Source organism: Larimichthys crocea, chromosome X (assembly GCF_000972845.2).
Source record: "Larimichthys crocea isolate SSNF chromosome X, L_crocea_2.0, whole genome shotgun sequence".
In the NCBI taxonomy this organism is placed as follows: domain Eukaryota; kingdom Metazoa; phylum Chordata; class Actinopteri; family Sciaenidae; genus Larimichthys; species Larimichthys crocea.
Genome location: NC_040020.1, coordinates 1,049,215 through 1,071,582, shown reverse-complemented (window position 1 = coordinate 1,071,582; position 22,368 = coordinate 1,049,215). Strand labels below are relative to the sequence as shown.

Below are 22,368 nucleotides of genomic sequence, written 5' to 3'. Positions count from 1 at the left end.
AGCCTTCACGCACACACACACACACAAACAAAGTCCACGTGATCTCTTTTATAATGCTGTTTATTCTCACAATTGGTTACATCGGTAAAGTGTACAAATCAGTGAGCAGCAAACGGAAGCCAACACGTCCATCTGTGGGAAATGTGTGTGTGATTTTGTTGTTGTTGTTTATGTGTGAGCTTGACAGAGATGCTGGGAGTCCACTGCTCCTTCTCCTCCTCCTGCTCCTCTTTACTCCTCAGACCAGCAGTGGACTCCCAGCTCTCAGTGCACTGTACAAGGTGAAGATATCTGCTTGTTTCTGCGAAGCGGAGCTCGTTGTAGCCTTGTGAGTTAACCAGGGACTGAGACAATGACACACAGTCAAGAGACTTAACTTGCCCCAACTAATAAAATCAGTATATACCTTTATAAAATAGAATAAATAAAATAAAAAATATTTCTGTTCAGTACATACAGTCGTTTTCTTTCAACCGTCCAAGGGCATGCAAGGCTTTTTACGACTTTCCACTTCTCGAGATCAAAAGAATGCATAGATAATTGCTCAGTTAAATTCAGCATCAACTTAATTGACAACTGTGAAACTTTTCCAATCGCCGCTCGTCCTCCGTCTCATTATTTGCTCTCGTATTTTTTTTCTTATCTACAACAATGTATATCAGTATTTTACACTTTGGCCATTTGGTGAGTTCTCAAAAAAATTCATTACAAGGAAATAATAGAAAACTACAGACATTCAAAATGAAAACATAGCTTATAACAACGATTAATGCCGGATGTTACATTAAATGGATATTATGTACACGCGTATTTTTATCATTTCATTCACATTTCAACATCCTTGTGACAAAAAAAAAAGTTGACGTGGCTGAATATTCTCAACAAGATCTCAATCACACTGCTGGTTCTGCTAACTACAGGCATGACGACGTGACCGCTCGCCAAGCCTCGCCGCTCGATGGTGCCAGGCTTTCCGTTAACGGGACGTTTAAAAAGCGGGGCGGACTGATTACTCGCACTGATTTCTGAATTAACAGTGATTGTAAAAGCAGCAGACTCTAAATTTCGGCTGTCACGAGCACATTTATTAATAATACACAGCCTCTGGCTGAGTTTTTAAACTAGATTCTTGTGTTCAGTTGATGACACAATATCAGGCTGAAAGACTAAAGCTACATGTTTTGGTTAGACTCCTCAACAGTTGATAATCTGTGTAAAAGTCAGGAGTATAGCTGTAGTCCTGGTATTAGTACACAAGTACATGTGTGATAAAGGAAATATAATTTAAACATGACCCTGTTTGGCTGTTTAACATACTCAAACGACCAAGACAGATTCAGGTTTTATTGTTCATGTTTCCAAACAGTGAATGTCTTCAGGTTGTGAGGGAGATGTTGTGAGAAGGTAAACTAGTTTTTGTTATGTAACCTGTTACATAATCTGTAGCTCACCTTACAAAGTTTTAATTCATTTCCTACATTTTTTGCTCATGTTTTTCATTTTGCAAAGACGATATATAAAAAAAATATACAACCCTTTCAAACTATTTACATGTCGAGTATCGGCCTCTTTCACGCTCCGTAAGCTGGAGAGGTTTAGCCAACGGTCAGCTACATCCACGACAACTACCACAGGGAAAACGTGTTTATGATTTTAGTGGCAATAAAAAGGACTTCATTAGTTATCAGCATACAGGTAAGCGTGTCAGATATGTGGAGCTGGCAGCGTTGGATTGAGATCTGTGTGAGAAACGAAGAAGAAGAACAGAAGTGATTCTTGTGGCACTGATGAAAACAGAAAGTAAAACAGAGAAAGCACATTCAAGTGAACAGAACCCTGGAGACAGACAGATAGCAGCCCAGGAAAGTCCTGTTAATTTGAGTCAACATGTCTCTCTGTTGGCAGCCGAGGCTGAAGGTGAAACCTGTCTCTCTCTCTCTCGCGCGCAGTTCAGAGCCGTGGGCACAATCATCGCCACCATACCCGGGTACAAAAACACATTCCTAAGGTCTTCTTCTTCTTCTTTGCGCGATTTCCTCGAGCGTTTCACGTGTTGCCGATCCCCCCCTTTTTTTTTTCTTGGTGGGAAGTCTCCGGGGACACATACTGAGGTGGGGTTTGAATGAATAATCGGTCATAATTTTCCTCCAGCATGTGCATCAAAGAGCAGCGGCGGCAGCAGCAGCATGCTGATGTCTCAGCAGTCTAAGTACTGTTTACCAGAGAGCAGAGGACGGAGGGGTGACACTCTGCCTTGTCCCTGCGTCTCCTCCTCCGTTATGGCTATCATCTGTCATTTTCCGAGGGGATAACAAAAAAGGGTGTGTGAAGGATGTTTTTCGGGTGAAAGGTCACCGCTCGTTCAGACCCTCCAGGCCGATTCTTGCGCAGAAGGAAATGATAAGAAAAAAAACAAACGACGACGTGGCTTCGGATTTTCTCCCCCCTTCAGTCTCTGAAAGCAGCAGCAGTGTGTCAATATTGTCTAGGATGATTCACGTTTATATAAAAAGTTCATGCAGGATAAGTTGAACGGGTTAGAGTGTGTGTGTGTGTGTGTGTGTGTGTGTGTGTGTGTGTGCGTGTGTGTAGACTGACGGCCAGATCTCTTCCAGTCTGTAGCAACTTTCATGATTCCTTTTCCTTTACGTTAGTCTACTGAGAAAGAGCGACAGAGAGGGGGAAAAGCCACTGCAGACTAACAGGACGACCAGGTGAGTGACGGAGGGAGGGAGGGGGGTGTGGCCAGGTGTGCGAGGTCATGCCGGCAGCACGGACACGGATACATTTAGAGCGTGGAGAGATGAAGCAAGTTTGGGCAGCGATGAGCTCGCTCATCACACGAGCACTTCCTACTTCTTCAGTTTTTTCGCGTCCCTCTCGTCCTCGTCCTCCGTGCCGAGGCGGAGGGATGAGAGTTACTTCTATGTACACTATCACCGTCACGATGATCGTTCGAGGGTTTGTTTGTTTTTTTTCCTTCTTGATGAGTTTATTTATTTATTTTTTTAATTCATCTCAGTTATTAGACTCGAGTTGCTGAAATTCTAATTTTACTCCAGAAAAAGCGAAGGAACTGTTGACAGGGTTTCCCAAACCCAAGGGCTTTGCTGTGTTTCCATGGTTACTGGGGTCTGTGGTGGTGGCGGTGGTGGTGGCGACGGGTTTTTGGCAGCGATGCGACTAGTTACCATGGCGACTGAGGGTTGTGGCAGGGAGTCGGTGGCGCTCGGCTCCACCGCGGTTACTGTGGCAACTCAGTGACGGGTCTCTTCTGCTTGAGGGTGTCAATGAGGGACAGGACGCCTCTCTTCACGCTGGTCGACACCCGACGGGACACCGAGTCGCCGGGGGGCGACGAGCCGCAGGCCTTCTGGGAGGGAGGGCGAGCCACCAAACACTTCTGATACCTCAACTGAAGGAGAGAGAGAGAGAGACAGACAGAGAGAGGGAGACAGACAGAGAGTGAGACATGTTGTAAATAACAGAGAGTTACAGCTGCTGAGTATACGACTGTGGAGGTGTCTGTGTGTGAGAGGGAAGGAGAAGCTGGACTGAGGCAGCCTGCTAGCTGTGATCAATAGTAATGATTGATGGTTCCTGTCACCGTGAATCAGTTTTAGTGTGTGTGTGTGTGTGTGTGTGTGTGTGTGTGTGTGTGTGTGTGTGTGTGTGTGTGTGTGTGTGTGTTCAAAGTAGTGATGTGTGATCAATAGCCCGGCCAGAAGTCGACTAATCTTGTGACTTACACACAGCAGAGAGGGCAGGGGAAGATGAGTAACCTTCACTAATGGGCTGCATCATGGCAGACACACCACACAGCATTCTGGGCTGTGATTATGGACGTTATAACGATAAAATAAAAACACTGTGAAGGGTTTTTTGGGTTTACTGTGGTCACTAATTCAATGTACGACGATGCAGACGATGTGAAATCTTAAACACTCGAGTCTGAACAACGTTCTCCTCAAAGAGAACACGCTATATTTTCACTTTAGACGGCCTGTCTTGATTTGAATGCATGTTTTACACCAGCAGAGCTTTGACAGAGAGCTCTATTACAACCTGAATAGAGGATAAGGGTTGGACGGTAAAACGACCATCTGTCAATGCTGAGACCTGACTACAGGCGAGAGTTTAGCTCTGAGGAAGAGAGGCTCTGAATGTCTGCACCTACATTTGTAACATGCAAGCACTGAACCCTTTTCACACGCTCCATTCCCCTGAAAAGAGTTGGCTCTGCGTGTTCGAGTCGAGTGATCAGCTTCTTCTTTTAATTGGTGACTCACCATACAAGCTGCCTGCACGGCCTCCGACACGTTCCCGGCGTTGGGCTCGCACCAGAAGACGTGACAGTCGAAACGATGGCCGCCGGCGTCCATGACGAAAGCGAACGTGTGCACGTCGCGCCCGACGCCCATGAACGACAGGAAGCGAACGCGACACTCCACCAGCACTTCCTCTTCGTCCTGTTTAGAAACACACACACACACACACACACACGGGTGTGTGAGATTAATCAGAAAGTCGCAGACTCGTGGAGTTCTGGTTTATTTTTTAGGATTTTAGTGTCCCCGGGAGGAAAACGCATCACAAAAACACAGTATTTCTCTGCACTGTTCATAAAGGGTGAGGGGGGGGCTGCCCATTAAAACTGCAGCCTCCTCATAAACAGGTCGGCTGGAGCAGATGGGCTTTGAGTGCCTTGATGTTACAGCTGAAATCCATCACTTATTTAAATGAAAAAAAAAGGCATTTTATCTGCATGGGCGACCTTTGTTAAGAAAAACACAGACTGAACACGAGATCAGATCTTTTCGATCCAAAGTGACGTGTTTTGCACCAAATTTTATTGTTTTTTTCCGGCACAGAAATCAGGAGACAGAGTGGAAGACATGCGGGTGAAGCTGGAGGCGGTAGGTCGACAGTGACAGATGTGTGTCTGACCTTGTCTTTGCTGATGGTGACGGTAGCATCTGCCACATTCAGGGCTACCGGAGTCCAGTCCTCTTTGTTGGAAGACCCGATTAAACTGTCTATAGCTCCGTTCAGTATGTCCATGCCTGGCGTAGAGCATGTTAAAAACAAACACACACGCACAAAAATTAAAACCACGCCTGAAGTTAAACTACAACACGAACACCAAATGTGTAACTCCGTATCTAATTACAGTTTGCAGCAGCGTTAGTGAGACTGACCTATTGGTCTGGCCACGGGCAGCATCCCAAGGTAGAGCACCTGAAACTTCTGAACCAGCTCCGTCTTTGGTGTGGGGAACTCTGCTGGTGGGAAACCACACACACATTTAATCTGTGATCTCATGAGAGCAAATATTTGAAATATGGAAACAACCAAACACAACAATGTTAAACTAGCAGAAGTTTAACAGACGGTGACGACAACATAAAAGACATTTTCTCCTCGCTGCTGCAGACGTCACTCTGTCCGCTGCGTATTAGAGATATTCTGCCTTCAGAATAAAGTTCTCTCATGCTTGCATGTTAATTACTTAGGACTTTGCTTTGGACTGGCACAGCGGACTCTAATCCCACACCGCACCGCCTGTTTCTCATGTTTTAAACGTCGATGTCAGGACTGTTTTTATTTCAGGCTGAGACAGACAGTGCAGCTGTCGGATTTGACAAGCTGTCAGCGGCAGACTGGATTGTTGTCAGTCTGACTGACTGTCGCGGTGTCTCGTGTTTTTAACCTGAGAATCTCTTCAACACAGAGAAAGTCGGTCCTCCTGCTGTTGCTGACATCTCTTGGCTGACTTTATGCTGATGCACCAGACCATCAACCTCTTGAATCTGCAAACTGCAAACAACTGTTTGAAGGTACCCTGTGGAGTTTGTGACCATCAGTTGAGCTTTAGAGCTGTTTGTATTCGTGACCATGGGTTACACTTTCCTGTAGAAGTTTTATGAACAACACACGGCGAAGAGCTGAAGCCGAGGAGTCAAGAGGCTAATACAGGCTAATAAATATGGATGTAAACAGGATTTAAAATATTAAACAAATCGGCTTTGTACATTTTTTATGGAGGAAGGAAACACATTTAATACATTTGTCAGGCTTCAAGGACACACACACACACAACACGTCGCCACAAAGAGTCAAGTAAACTTAACTTTGTTTGTTTACAAGGAAACTCCACAGGTCAACTTTAAGGCCCAAACCGACTCGCAGTGATCGATGTGGATCTTTTAAAAACACACTGACTGATTTTAATGACTCTGAAATTATTTATTAATCAAACTTTAAAAGGACTTCCTGCTATAAACAGTTTAAATGCACACAGCGTCCCACAGAAGTGATAACAGCCATGCGTTCATCGACGCGTGTTAAGTTGTCACTATCTCACAAACACACACTGAATGAGGTACAAGCCTACCTTGTAAAGGAAGATCTAGTCCTGCCTGCATCCTGTCCTGGAGAGAACCTCCTGCCATCGCTTTGGCATTCTTTCGCTCTGTCATTATCTGGACGAGAGACACAGAAAGAGAGAGAGAGGGAGAGAGAGAGGTGTGAGGAAATGGCGTGTAAAAACAGGGCAGAGACACAGAGGAGGAGGGCGAAGAGACAAAGAGGAAAAAAATGTGAATGTGAAACAAAAAAAAGAAAAAAGAAAAAAGATGAAAGAGTCAACACGAAGAAGAGAGCTCAGGAAAACCTCGAGCAGTTTCACCCCTGATTCTGTCATGCTGTCGACCCATTTCACCTGGGGAGCGCGTGCAAACACACACACAAACACAAAAACACACACACACACACACACACACACTAACCAGGTCACACTCAAAAACAGGGTAAGAGATTTTCCTGCAGTGAGAAAAAAAAAGCGCATATATGCAAACGCAGAACCTCTCTGACAAAAACAGCCAGAATCATTCAAACACTCTCTCGCTCTTACACACACACACACACACACACACACACACACACACACATAAATTCTGCATGTCCTAAATCAAAGAGGTTGTCACAGCAATTCTGTATTTCAGCAAACCCCGCTGTGACAAACGCTCTCCTTATTTATCCTTTTTTTTTGTTTTTTATGTTAAACAGACTCGATGTTCAGTAATGTAGGTTGTCTGTAAAATGTGGGACAATTAGCGTCAACGTGAAGGATAAGAAGGAGGACGAATGGCTCCTTCCTCCACCTTCTCCTTCAGGATCTTCAGGACGCTTTGATCGAGTCAGTGGTCATAACGAGAGGAAGCTTTAAAACAGTACATAGTCTGCGTAAAATAAAATAAAATATAAAGTTCTTTTCTGAAACTGAATCAAAGTTCTGCAGCTGTAAATGTGTTTTATTTGGACATGGACAAAGGAAAAACTCATTAATTCCCAGCGAGTTGCATAAGAGTGAATAAAGCAGAGACGATAAAAAACATTTGGTTTGAATACTTTCATTCTGTTTGCATTCATCTCTATCCATCCAACAGTGGACATGTGGTGAATGGAAAATCTGAATGATAACTGTGTTCTGGGAGGAGAAAACTTTGTTGGGCTTGAAATTTAGATCAGTTTAATCTTGTCTTTGTTGTTTTTGAGGACTCCGGAGACTCTAAAAATATTTGTGGAATAGATTGTGGAACAGCAAATGTGATAAAAGAATGCAGGTTTAGCATTTCAATGAGTTAACTGTTTCTATTAAAGGTACCGGTGCTCGACTGAGTCTTCTGAATAAATCTGTTGTTTTTTGCTTCAGAAGATTCAGTTTGTTTATAAAAATGAAATGTGATAATGACCATCAGCGCTACATTTTCTCATCTCACAAGCCTTTTCCGTTGTTTGCCAAAAATCCAAAACTTGGCCTCGTGTGTCTCTCTCTCTTCTCTGGCCTGAACAACTTACCCGGGAGCAGATCTCATGCAGGCTGGTGGCGATGGCTTTGGCTGGCGTGTCACAGCGGAACACATGACATTTCAAGATCCTGGTGTTTTTATCCCGCGCCACATATGCAAAGTCCCTGAGAAGGAGAGAGAAAGAGGAAAACACAGGGTCAGCGAAGACACAAAAAAAAAGAAGAAACACCAGGGGGATGAAGATGAGAGGAGAGCTTGTTGGATGAGTTTCGGGTACCGCTCGGGATACATGAATAATGAACTAGTAATGTGTATGTGTGTGTGTGTGTGTGTGTGTGTGTGTCCACCAACTCTTGGAGACGGTTGAGAGATGAACTGACCTTTATTGGTGTGATGAATACAGGACACACACACACACACACACACACACACAAACATGCAAGTCGATGGACCCCAGAGATCAATAGAGCAGCGTGATGCAAGAGGGAGTTGAATGAGTGACAGTGGGGGAAGAACTTTCCCCCCCTGGGCCCAGTGGAGCTGAAAACAATTTAAGTCCGCTGAACAGAAGAGATGAAAAAAAGAAGAAAAGGAGAGGAGACAGAGGGGAGGAGGCGACGAAGAAATGAAGAAATATAGCTGCACAAAATGAAACCAGTGCAGCACACACGCTGATTTACGTCATTCAGAAACGCACATAAAACCAGACTAAATAACTTCCTTCAAGCTGTGTGCTTCAATATGCCGTGCAATAGGAAATACGCGCCCGAGGGTTAACAAGATTCCTGAGCTCAGCCACTCGGGGGAACCTTTTCACAAAAGATTACTATGTGTGTGTGTGTGTGTGTACATACTTTAATGCTGTAGACACAGAAGGACAGAAGAGGTCACCTTCACTTCCTACATGTGTGAGTGTGTGTGCATCCGATACATCAAAAGCCACTTTGAACGTGCACGAGAAGCGAGACGCAGAGGAAATTAAACAATAAGGAATGACAGCGATGACGGAGAGACACTGTAGGGATGAAAGGAAGGAATGTGTTTACCTCTCTCTGTGTCCAAGGAAGCAAGGGAGGAAAGAAGGACAGTTAGTAGGAGAAAAGAAAACCAACCCCCTGTGAGGCGACACCGAGTTACACGCTCTCTCATCTTCTCCGCCAGAACAACTTCAACCAATAAACAGCTTCAGGAGCGAGTGTGAGTGCAAGTGTGTGTGCATGTGGGTTGATGGGGTGTAACACAGGTCAAAGCAGCTATGCAGGTAATTCCTATGCACACTTAACCTTCAGGCAAAATATGAAAAATTGACAGAAAGTGGACGAAGGGAAAAAAAGAGGAGCAGCGGCAGAGATGTTCTAGACGGGAACATTTCGTTTCAATTGGCTGCTGATGGTTTGTGTTCCCTGAAAAGACATAAAGTGTGAAGTTACAAAGAGGGAGAGTCAGAAGAGTGACGGATGTAACGATAGAAAGGTGAAATAACGGGGGAGGAAATTGGAAGTGAACTGCAACAATGTTCACAATGAAGATAAAAGCGTGACGACGAGGAGAGAATAAAACACCCGGATAAAAGAGATAAAAGATAAAAGTCAGAGGGAAGAGAGGCAGAGAGGGGGAGAGAGAAAGAGGAGGGGGGGTAAAAAAAAAGGGGGTGATATCTCATTTCCAATATAATCTCATCATCATGCCAACGCCCCTGAAAATGTCAAGGTTGCTGTGGGAATCTGTAATCTCTGTGGCGATAATGAGTTTCATGGCACATGGGGAGATATGTGTGAGTGTGTGTGAGGAGGAGGGGGGCGGGGGCACCGGGGGGGCCTTTCTTATACCGACACAACCACTCAGGTCTATCGCAAGGGTAAAAGAGTGTGAGTGCGTGAGAGATTGGAGGGAAAATCTCCGAGCCAACCAGGTTCAGATTCCATAACATCTCATAATCTTTAAAACAAAAACAGTCCCACGAGCATAAATAAAAAAAAAACATGTAAAAGATGAGCAGCAAACACAGATTCTGGTATTTTGCATTCCCACAAACACAAATTAAGTATTTCAAATATAAAATATGGGATGAATATTGAAGAAAAATCATGTTTTTAGTGTCAAACTGCTGCATGTTTCATTGTTTGAAGCTTCCCAGCGTTTCAAATCCATTTTTCCCCAGACACCAGATGCAGATTCAAATGACTCCTTTATCATGGATTCTATTTGTAGATTGCACCACACACTCTCTTATAACCAGCCACCCACAAGCAAACCACCACACACACACACACACACACACACACACCTGATTTTTTTTACAGTTCCTGAAATATTGTGACATGCACACCTCACACTGGCTGGAAATAAAATAAATAAAAAATCATCCCGAAAACTACTCGCTCAACGACACCCCCCCACAGACTCAGGCCTGATCACTCAGCTTCTCCTTCTCCTTCTTCCTGCTACTTTATGATGAAACGACACAGCAGATGGTTTCAGAAGTGAGATGAAACTGCACATAAATGTACTCACGGTGGTTTGATTCTCTATCTGGGCAGGTAATCCTGTGAACGGGAGCCGTCTTTAGTTCACTCACACCATCTATTCCTGGTGATGCTGCAGGCGTGCACACACACTCCTCAACCTGTCCGCTCCACACCCAGTGAGCACTAACCATACCTCCCCCTCTGGCAGCTTCATCACCCTCTCTCCCTCTCTCCTGCCAAAAGCCCCTTCTCCTCCTCCTCCTCCTCCTCTCTCTCTAACCATCTCCTCCTCCTACTCCTCCCTGTGCTGCAGCCGAGGTATTCCCACAGCTCTGACTCTCTGTGTGTAGCTGTGGACGGTTGGAATAAAGGCTAAGTACTCAGAAAACATGTGTTTGTTTTATCTGACAGGTTGATCTTATGTTAGAAATACACGGTAACATACGACGCTGCATGTGTGTGTGTGTGTGAGTCCCTGAGGCAACAGAAATCTGCAGTTCTGCATATGCCAAGAGCTTTTAGCCTTGCCTCTTTTCCTGAGTGCAATCAGCTGCTTGTGAGTGTGTGTGTGTGTGTGTGTGTGTGTGCATACATGTGCCAGCTCGAATTATACAGCAGCTACGGACCTCTCCGGTCCACAGGCTGTTCCTGATAACCTACATTCGGTGCCTTCTTGTGCGTTCAGCAGCAGCGCAGAGCGCCCTCTACTGGTGGCCCAGGCATCATTACCACACAGCGTTTGATTAAAGTTTCATTTTAACCTTCATACATGCAGCAGGCGGCTTTTACTTCAAGAACATCAAATCTCTGAGCTGCCCGGCACAAAGACAGCCAACTGCTGGGTGTGAATTTGTCTTTTTTTTTTCTCCTCGTTGGGCCGGCGGCGCTGAGCTCAGCTGAGGTGAAAGCGAGGCACGGATCAGTCAGGTGGGGATTTGTGGTTGAAGAGAATAAAGGCCATTCTCTCTCTCTCTCTCTTTCATCCTTTCCTTTGTGCCGATGAATTAATCTTTCATTAGCATCCCTTCATCATCAATCATTAACTCCTCTCCTCTGCCTGTCACCGCCACCACCACCACCACCACCCGTCTGCTGCCCTCAATTGTTGCCCTGACCTTTTACTGAGTGTGTGCGTGATGCACCATTGACTTCATTTACACCGGTGACTAATCTATCAATTAAAAAACTTAAACCTAAACAACAGAATCCTCAAAGAGCGCTGGAAACTCTCAGGTTATTTACACTACATGAACGCTGACGATGATTTACAGCACAACATGATATCTTAAACACTCGTGACTAAATCATGCAGACAAACAAAACAACTAACCTGCCGTTGTCCCGGCCAACGCCCCAGACCCGGATACTTGCGATTGGCTGAGAGTGAAGCACGCTGCGGTCCATGGGGTCGACCAGGTTCAACATATTGTTCTCCAGCAGCAGGTACATGTCCTTCCCCTGAACAAACACACACACACATTCTTCAGATTTCATCATATAAAACATTCAATCCTTTTTACCTGGAACTCAAAAGTAGTCCTTTGTAGGTCAAGTGCTTTCTTTTACCTGCCTATAAAGTGCTTTTGCCTGTGTGTGTGTGTGTGTGTGTCTCTAAATAAATTATCAAACCATAAAAAGAGGGTGTGGGAGTTGAAAGGTTATTGGAAAAGGGATGAAACGCTCTCCCTCTCTCTCTCTCTCTGTTCTGTCACTTCACATTAAACACAACGAGGGAAGGAAAGACTTCATAACGTTGCTCCACTTTCCTCTCTTCATTCTCTCCTCGTCCCTCCCAGTCGCTTCACATACACTTCTTTATCTTTTAATTCATCTTTCTGGCTCCAAAACCTTTATTTCTAACAACCAATCACCCTCTGTTTTACACATAAACATACACTGTGTGCCATAAAACCACACTCTCTTCCTCACCTCTCCCCAGATGCCGACGGTGTCTCGGATGTCGTTCTTGCAGTAGGACAGCTGTCGGATGCAGTTGTTGACAGCAACGCTGCTCTTTCCAGGAGCCAAGTCCTCCTCGGCCATCTCCACCCATCCAAGAGAGCGCACTGCAAAGCACTGGACACACAGACCCAGAGAGTGATGATACTGTATAATTATAGGACAGTTCTTTATATATTATGAGTTTTAACACACTAACTACCGGGTTTTTGTGTTAGGCTCTACTAAGCTTTCATGGTCTTTTTCTGGTATCAGTTTAAAAGGATTCATAGGCTGAACAATTCCAACTATACAAAGACAAAAGCGTAGATAAACCAATGAGGACAACAAAACACGTTGGGAGATAAGACCAAGAGAGGAGAGAGAGTCTGTCCTCATCAAGTATTCATTTGATTTCAGCAGTCAGAAAGTACTCTGCAGACCGCAGAGACCTCGATGAAAGAGGTCAGAGAGGGACAGGCTGAGAAAAACAGAGGTGACAGACTGTAAATGAAGTGAGTCCCTAACACACTAACCGGCTGCATCGTAGTCTGCTTGGATCAAATATTCATCTCAAACAGACGATTTCACGTACGCTTGCATGAAGTATTTGTGTTGTGTGAGTACGGCGCTGTTGTTTCACTGTTCTTAAAGCATTTGACAGCAGGACAGACAGTGACACGATGTCTTAGATGTGTGGATGTGTACTGCGCTGACACGAAGCTGACAAACGTCTGGCTCACGCAGATGAAGAGATTCACACGTGTGCAGACGTGCTCCATGTTTTCAGAAATGTTGTGAAAGCTGTGTCACAGATCCAGACCAGCAGGTGGTAGCAGCTGCAAGACATGAACTGTCACACTCACGCACTCATATTTCAAGGTTTGTTTAGTTGAATGCACTTATCTGCTCCGTTTTCCACACTCTGATAGATAAAATTGTTCTTGAGTGAGGTCTAGTCTGGATTTAACTCCCTTACTAGGCAGTGAGGAACCGATCCAATCTTGATACCGCAGTGAGTGTGTGTGTGTGTGTGTGTGTCAGAGTATGCTACCGGACCAGATGCCCTGACTGTATGTCTGTGTTTGTGTCTGGTATTCATCACGGTGTCACTGTTGCTAAGGATTGTGAATTTCTGCCAGACAAACACCCAGAGGGAAACAGACAGTAGACAGCCAGATCAGCACCACGTCATCGAGCTGAACGTTGGCTTTTAACTCTAATCTGCAAAGCTCCAGATCTATCCAGCTATCAACACACACACACACACACACACACACACACACACACACACACACAGGCCTTGGTATGTATTTTACCCCTTGTTGCGATCTTGTGACAGAGTGTCTCTGTATCAGATCAGATAAATCGTTAATTTATTCTTCCGTTTAATTAGTTGAATGCTAAATTAATTGACATTTGCCGGTAACAGCATCAGCCAAATGGGCGCGGCGTCCTGCTCAGTAATATGTCTTATTGTCAAAAACTTTAAATGTCTCATTTGAATCTCAGCTCTGAATTTTTTAAAAACAGGTCTCTGTCACTAATGCGCCAACGTGCAGCAGTGAACTGTGCCTCTCTGTTTCACCACATGGAGGCAGTGTTGGTTAAATATCTCTCCACATGGACGCAGCAAAGACGGCCACTGTGATCAACATAAACAGTCAGTAAACACACATGCATGCAGCATCAAGGCAAGAAGCCATGTGTGCTGAGAATGATTACATTCTGCAGGGTTTATGGAGAGGATAGGATAACAGATAAATATAAGTCTGGAGTTACTTCAGGTTCAGCCTCAATAACATGTTCATAGTGTTTCTTTTACAGTTTTCATGAAGGAAACTCAAAGAGGTTACAAAGGCTGCTGGACTGACACATAAAACATCTTTTAACATTCAGCTTTTGTACCCAAACATTTATTAAAAAGGTCCAGTGTGTAAGATTTAGGACAGAAATGGAATATAATATTCAGAAGTATGTTCTCATGTGTGTATGATCATCTGAAAATAACAATTATTATGTCTTTGTTGGGTTTCGTTGGGTTAAAATTGATTTGTGATAGGTCCTTTTCCATGTTGAACCACCATTTTTCTACAGTAGCCCAGAAGAGACAACCTAAACACTGATCTAAATGTGGCCTTTTGCTGTTTATGTGTGTTTTTTTCTTGCATGTTTGGAAGGAGAGAGTGAAGCGTGGGAGAGTATTCAGTCTGCTAGGTGCTACTAAACCTCACACACTGGACCCTTTAACAGATTTATTACAATAGCTGCAGAATAAAGTGACCACAGGTTACGAAGACAGACATGCATCATGAAGCTTTGAACTCAAGTCTTGTTTAGGAAAAGGCTCCTCACCTTTGCTTCTGGGTCACTGTTGGCACTGCTGGACTCCTCTTCCTCCACCGCTGGACGGTTCCTGAAAAAACAAAGTTAATAAATGTAGGACATGATTAACAGTGTGCCTTGCTTTACTTACAAGGTTCCTGTCCTGCACGTGAGAGCTACAGGCAGTCATTACACTAACAGAGAACACGATGGCATTTCCTGAGTAGAAGAGCTAACTTCCTGTTTGGTCTGACCTCATTTTAAACACAAGATTGGAGAAACTAGGGAGAGATAAATCAGTGGGGATACAGACAGACAGACGTGTGTTTCACCTTAGCTTGAGAGATGCGTAGCGAAGAGTGGCTCCCTCAAACTCCTTCAGGCTGGGGTCAGGGTTCACCGTGGCTGCCTGCAGGTCCTGGTGCACAGAGACGACATCGTCAGAGGGCGCAGAGTAACAGCAAAACAAACCTCACATCTTTTGTCAAACCTCAAAGCCCCTTTCACACATGTGACCTGTAATATTGTCTGGTAAAATCAGTCTTTCATTCACACACACAGGCCGACGATGAATGAAGAAAAACTCCCGCAGGACATAACTCCAGACAGATATCGTCTCCAATACCTGCTTTTATTTTTAGCCGGTTTATAGTTGCCAGGTAATGCAGCTGAAAGAGATCCAGATGTATTTTGATAACCTTGAATTGACTTCAAGACGATCAAAGCTTCAACATAGAATGTTTGGCATCAATTTTCCTCTTTCTTTATGACTCGAGTGCTTCCTCTGTGTAGTTTCCTCTTGAAAGACTTGCACAATTTTTCCAGGAAGGTTAAAAAAAAACATGACATGTATACCTGCCATAACATTCACGGGTTACAGGGCATGTGGGAGAAGGGCTAATAAGACACAAACCTGGCAGAAACCAAATGTAAATATTTTGACCCGGCACAGTACAGTATATGCCAGCATGCATCCGAGTGTGGGCGGAAAAAAAGGCCTTGCTGGATGGAGAAATGGGCTTGGTGTGTTATGTGTAATGGGGCATGCTGCATAAAGAGAGAGAGAGAGTGTGTACATGAACGCACACTTTGGGTGTGCAAACACATTTGGATCTGTACGAGCAGGAAGGAAAGATGACGATATTTTTAAGCCGAGTGAGTAAAGAAAGGAATAACTTGTTGAGTGTGTTGTTGCAGCGAGGCGTTTCACATATCAGGCATGACAAAATGCTGCGCTCGGTGCGGTTACATTTATGTGAAAGCATCAGCCACGCATGCTTTTTTTTGGGTGAATTTCCAGCACATAATGCATAAGTGCACACACACACTCAAAGAGTGGGTGAGGATAGACCAAGACTCGCTGGCGTTGAGTGCATTATACTTGCCTTCCACACTTCACTATCAATCTTTCCGCCAAAATCACTCCACACCTGTTTCTTTACGTACAGCGTTAAAATACACACACACGTAACACACACGGTGGTGGGGCAAAGATTGAGAGGGGGGGGGTCAAAGGTGGGAGGGAAGAAGAGACAGAACAAGGCTGTTAGCCAACTAGCTCACTCCACGCCGAGTGCCTGTTGCAATGAGGAGCGACCCAGCAAAACATTTCTGAAATGAAAATCAGTCGGTCGAGACTTTGAAATGATTTCTCAAAATGTTTCTTGCTCCTATTGAACATTCATCTCCTTACTGAGCATCTATTGATTTGTGATTAGTAGAATATGAACAATACAGACGTAGAGCACAAGTCGGTGCTTATTTGGACAGTTATTTTCCATCTTTGCTGCAGAACGACAGACCATAAACGCGAGTGCCACTTTGACCAAGAAAGAAAAGCACAAAAAATACAAAATAATAAAAATAAATGTGAGTAATAAGTGACTTTATGTCTCCCGTGTGCATCGTGAATCACTTTAACCTCTCAGTCTTCGTGTGATTTCAGACTAAAAGCACTAAATACAGAAACAAACTGTCCAAATACTGACTGCACTCTATGTGATACAAGTTAGACATACTAATATACAGATATAAACTCAACTCCAGAGCAGAGGTGGTGGGTGGAGGAAGAGAATGTAGAAAAGGGTTAAAGTGTCCTACCTTGTCCTCGTCTTCGTGATGCAGAGAGCGACACTCCTGATCGGGCACCCCCTGTAGAGACGTGGAACGAGGCTGAGGAGAGAAAGAGAAGAAGGAGACAGGCAGAGGTGAAGCGTTAAATACAGTGCGAATACAGAGGACATGTTTCTCCTCCATGTTTGTCTGTCTGCCATTTTGGCTCTCCGTGTCACCGGCTAATAGTCGGGTAGATGTGCCAGATTGAGATTCTGGCACATCTATCCATCAACATCAGTCCATTCTCGCTGGATCAATATTTTATCTACACCATTCTCCTCTCTATCAATCTCCTTTCCTCTCTGTGTTTCCCTCCATCATTCTGCATGATTGACTGATGGATTGATGCAGTGTTCTCTCTTTGCTGTATGCCACTGCTAGACCGGAGTATTATCGGCCCCGTCTCACTCTCTTAACTGGCTGCCTCGTTGTATATTTCTGCCTCCGTTTCTCCGCAGCGCTACACACTAGACATATACATCCTGTTTGAAATTGCCATGCAGGATGCCAGACAGTAAGTACGACGTTGGTAACTTACAAAGTAGCAGCTGTTGACGAATCCGCATGTGGTGAGGGTGGGCTCGTGAGTGGAGAGAGGCTCCACTGAGCTGTCGGACGTGGTGCTGCCCGAACGAGTTGACGCCCTGAAGAAGATCTCTGCCTGGCATGACTACACACACACAGAAACACACACACACAGAAACACACACACACAGAAACACACAGTTATTAGAAAATGCTCCATTCAATACATCACTGACTCTCTAACGGGCTCTTAGTGACTCATTAGTGGCATTCAGGGATTAAAGAAACGCTTCCCTTGTTGAGTCACGCTGAGCTTTTACATTTGCCTATTTGCTTTGATTATCAGCAGCGTGGTTTTATCACAAGGTCACAAAACATCGCCTAAAGGAGTGACTCATGGGGTATTAGCCCGGGCGTACAAATCTGATCTAAGGTTACATGAATTGTATCACAAAATATAATTTATAATCCCAGTTCTTATTAAAATACTCCAGATGCCAGACTAGTCTTAAGCTTCTCCGATCATAAAGATACTCTCAGAGGAGGAGCGCAGAGGTCTAAATACATTTTAAACACCTCTCGTCGCCTGGCATCACCCCTCTAATATTCATTTCTTTTGCTGTGTGTAATGTTGATTTATGCTCATCAGAAGCTTCAAAGAAGCTTTTTTCATTTTTACAAGCGTGGCAGCTCCAGCTGTAGTAATGCTGACAATAAAGACTAACAATTATAACGACACAATCTGGATGAATAATGAGAATTTTCAGCTGCACTGCACTGCAGTCGTAAGACAAGTCAATTAGTTACTTATTCGTATCGGTCTATTGTACAGCATAAGAAGTTTGACTCCATTATGTTTCCTTTTGTTCCTCATTGTCTCTTCACATTGTGGATGGTGTCTCTTCAGACTCTACTCTGACCACAGACCACTGCCAGAGCTGTTTGCCATCACTTAAACAAAACAATTACAGATGTAACCAAAGTTAACAGAGGACAAGATTTATGAGACCTGAAATGTGTGTGTGTATGTGTGTGGTCAAGTTTATTGTTCTGTCACTCACCTCGTGTTCAGGAGTGGGTGAGGGGCTGAGAGAGCCCAGAGAGTGTTTACGCGGTGTGGAGGTTGTGTGGTCGCCGAGGGCCTGGGACTCCGTCTGTCCGGTGGGTGCTGGGCGGGTGGCGGGCCTCTCCCATTGGGTGGTGCCTGTGGGAATGTGCCAGTAGTAGATACCGGCCATGTCTGTGATCTTCTTCCATCCTGGAGGCAGGTCAGGGTCTGTCTGGAATGACTGCTCACTCCAGATATCTGGTGGGGGGGACACACACACATTTGTTAAACTGACAGATGTGTGTGATTACAGGCAAACACAGAATACTGAATGTTCTTCCGTATGATCAAATGTTGAAGGAAGTCGACCCTCACACACACTCTGAACAATATGAACAGCTGACTGGGATTAGCAGCATCTGCTGCAGCTGTCGTCTAACAGCCGCATCATTGTGCAGACTAAAAGTAAAAGTTGTTGAGCTCTTTTGTTGAACTTATGCGACACACTCACACGTACCCCGTACGTTAAACATCTTTAAATAAAACCTATCACACAGGCGCGATGTCGGATGCAGTCCTAATGAGCGAGCCTGAAGCAAAACTTAGGATACAAGTTTTTATTCGAGGAGACACAAATGAGGATTCATTGTTCTCTGGCCCGAGTAATCGTATTAGCTTCTCCTCTTAACTCAGTATCATACAAATGTTCTCTCTCATTTCCACGGGTGTATGATTCATCATGGATTCTTTAATTTATTGTTGTTGTTTTTTTAACATCAGCTCATAAATCAAACGTTATGTCTAAATACACGACTCATAGTCTTGAAATGGGAGGACTAACAGCTGAGCCATAATGACGCCATGAGCCAGATTTTCTCCCGTAATAAAAGGTGGATTTGACGTCAGGACACATTTCGATTTCAACACTGAAATCAGAACCAAAAAGAAAACAGGCTAAAATGAAGCACGGCGTTACTTGTATCATGCACCAGGTCTGCAGCGGTTCGTGTTGCTTCCAATGAGTCACCCTCGCTCCTGAATTTGACTCTTTCTCTGCCCACTTGCGTCTTCTGCACAATACCAAGTTAACTGCACATAGCCAGTGATGACAATGAAGACATTACTGCTGCAAACTCAATTCATACTGCATGACTCACTTTAACAAACTTTACTTTTTTTTAAAATGAATTTAAAGTTAAAAAAATAAAATAAATAAGTGACTTTATACAGAAATAAAATCCATAACTCAGTGTCAAACCAAATAAAGTGGAAGGAAAAGCAAAATTAATGAATGTTCTGGCCTAAAAAGGCTCAAAGCACTTACTGTAATTCAAAAACCAGACACGCTGCACAGGTTCATTAATTAAGGCGCACTGGCTCAGGACGTATGGATTCATGTTAAATAGGAAATTCCCTCCGTTAACAGAACACAGTGAGACACAGTGACAGAATATAGAGCAGATGGATGTTGAGATAATTTATTTGACAGTGACACATGTAGAGGAAATACAGCAGCTACCTTGAAAACACACACACGCACGCACGCACGCAGAAGGAATCAGAGCACTTATATCGTGGTTTCTTCTCCCACACTCGTACTAAATGTCACCTCGCCTGAAGGCTGCAGTTGACACACACACACACACACACACGTAGCAGAACTATTGATGGCATCTGTGTGTGCGTGAAGTTGATGTAGTGACCGAGGTAGTAAAGACGATCCGAAACTGCATGAGGTGGTGTGGCAACTCATAAAAGGTGATATAAGCTCTGAGGGACAGGTCAAGCTGGTGTTGTGTGTATTACGTGTGTAGTTTGTGTGTGTGCGTGCGTGTGTGCGTGCGTGCGACTGCACAAAGACTTCTCGAACTGCTGACCGTGCTGATGAAACACAGCCCGCGGGCCCGTCGCCACGACAGCAGGCCATATGTCATCATGACGACTGGGTCGGTCCAGATTGAGATGGAATTCAGGCTCACGCACACAAACACACACACAAACACACACACACACACACACACACACACACACACACACACACACACACACACACACACACAGACATAAGTTATTTTATTCGACTTAATCCATTGGATGGAACAGAAATGACTCAGAAAACTTGGTGCACATACATTCTGGGCACGAGCTCGCTTCCCTAAGGGGCTTAAGACTGTGCTTTAGAGGAAGGAGCTGGGAAGCAGTGCCTTCTGGGAGTTGCAGTCTTGGTGAGCAATAAAAAAAATAAATAGGTCACATCCAATAGAACTACAAGAGCGAGAACCCGAGTGTCTCTGCGCTGAGCGAGGGGGAAGATGGTGTCAGTATGAGATGAACAGACTACTGGATGTGGATTTAAAGCGTGCACTTACACGAGAGAGGAGATAGAGAGAGGGAGAGAGGGGGACCTCTGCCTGGCTTGGATGCAGGGTTATCTCATGCCTCAAAGTTAGCAGTGTCGCCCTCTGCAAGCCCTTAAGCACGCCGACACAGGGGCGAGCAACTGTCATGCACACATGCAGCTCATGAAGGAGCTACGTAGCAGTTATCCTCGGTTAGCATGCAGCTCCATGCCAGAGCAGAGCAGAGTTAGTCAGACGTGGGAGGGGGGAGGGGGTGAGCAGTGAGATTCTGGAGCAAAACACACACACACACACACACACACACACACACACACATATACAAATGTTATCTCTGGCAAACGACAGTGCATGCACACACACACACACACACACACAGTCGTGACCAGACCGATGCACACATTCACTCCAAACACACACACAGACAAATGCAGCATGCACAGACCACAGATCTCTCTGGCACATATTTAAAGGACACCAGCATTACAGTGATAAACTTCACCCCCGTGTTGGAGGAGACACACACGCCTGTGCACACACACACACGCACACACACTTCAACGTTCAAACTCTAACCCCGCGCTGTAGTTTCCAGCCGACTCCGACAGATGCACCTACCCTCGTAATTGACAATCACAATGGCCAGCATGTAGTCTTTCCCCAGCATCATAGTTAGCTAGCTGCCTCTCAACACGGCAAAAGCCAGCGCTGTAACCAGAGAGAGAACCCCAGACAGAGATGGAAGGAGAGCAAGAGAGGAGAGGAGAGGAGAGGAGAGGAGAGAGGGGGGGACACTGCAAGAGAGAGAGAGGGTGAGGAGAAAGAGAGGAGAGAGAGAGAGAGAGGGACATGGAGACACGCTGAGGCAGAGAGGCACGGAGGACATGACGCGAAAAAGAGAGGCAGAGGAGAGAGGGAGAGAAAAGAGTGAATGAGAGGGGGAGTGAGAGCAGAGAGAGAGAGATGGAAGAGATGGAGGTTGTGTATCCCCCTGCAGCTGAGCTGTGTTTGCTGTTGTTGTCGTCTCTTTTCTCTATCTGGAGCATCAACAACGTCAACAGCTCAAATAAGGCTGCCCTCCCTTTTCCTGTCCTAAAACAAACAAACATGCAAGCACACACACGCACACACACACACACACACACACACACACACACAACACACACACAGCACACACACAGAAAGAAAGAAAGAAACTAAAAATTTGGCACACTCATCCTCTTCAAATGTCTATATTTATCACTTTCTCCCTCCTTCCCACCTCCACTGTAGTCTCCTGGTTGTCCTGGCAACCCCAAGATCATCTTTCATTCAGTATCATATCCAGTGGAGGTGCAAGGAGGAGGAGGAGGAGGAGGAGGAGGAGGAGGAGGAGGAGAAAGGAGAGACATACAGTGAGGCTGATAAAGAGAGAAAACTCATGTTGCACTGCGTGCTGTTGTGTGACTTTTTAAAATGACCTTCCTCAACTCAGCGTGTGTGTGTGTGTGTGTGTGTATTTTGTCTCCTCTGTGTGAAAGCAGTGTCTTATTGGCCCTCTAACCCGCAACATCCACAGAGGAATCTGACACACACCTGGTAAAACAACACGGCTTTGTCAATAGAGAGAGAGAGAGAGAGAGAGAGAGGCAGACAGGAGGACACAGCAGTGTGCACGACTACATGTGAGATATCAATAACAACATGAATGATGCCAGCGTGGCTATCGACTCTTCAGCAAAGCCTCAGACGACAATGCATCTCATCCAGAGACTAAAGCATCGCTAAGATCTACTTTTTGT

General features: G+C 44.8%; 1 protein-coding gene across 14 annotated transcripts in view; it reads right to left on the bottom strand.

The window, feature by feature from the left end:
- Positions 1–42: 42 nt before the first annotated feature.
- Positions 43–22,368, bottom strand: part of apbb2b (amyloid beta (A4) precursor protein-binding, family B, member 2b) — a 43,952-nt gene continuing 21,626 nt past the window's right edge. For 5 of the 14 annotated variants that reach the window (XM_027282608.1, XM_027282607.1, XM_027282611.1 and 2 more), the window contains exons 5-19: positions 18,244–18,488; positions 17,196–17,327; positions 16,643–16,714; positions 15,928–15,978; positions 14,875–14,960; positions 14,573–14,633; positions 12,209–12,355; positions 11,610–11,737; positions 8,858–8,863; positions 7,861–7,975; positions 6,395–6,482; positions 5,199–5,282; positions 4,948–5,075; positions 4,290–4,469; positions 43–3,415 (exon numbers count right to left, since the gene is read on the bottom strand). In XM_027282608.1, coding sequence (XP_027138409.1) covers positions 3,245–3,415; positions 4,290–4,469; positions 4,948–5,075; positions 5,199–5,282; positions 6,395–6,482; positions 7,861–7,975; positions 8,858–8,863; positions 11,610–11,737; positions 12,209–12,355; positions 14,573–14,633; positions 14,875–14,960; positions 15,928–15,978; positions 16,643–16,714; positions 17,196–17,327; positions 18,244–18,488 — 1,694 coding nt within the window. In that variant the 3' untranslated portion in view covers positions 43–3,244. Of the gene's footprint in view, positions 3,416–4,289; positions 4,470–4,947; positions 5,076–5,198; positions 5,283–6,394; positions 6,483–7,860; positions 7,976–8,857; positions 8,864–11,609; positions 11,738–12,208; positions 12,356–14,572; positions 14,634–14,874; positions 14,961–15,927; positions 15,979–16,642; positions 16,715–17,195; positions 17,328–18,243; positions 18,489–21,205; positions 21,351–22,368 lie in introns of those variants that run through there. The other 9 variants (XM_019261740.2, XM_027282614.1, XM_027282612.1 and 6 more) reach the window with 9 other exon arrangements.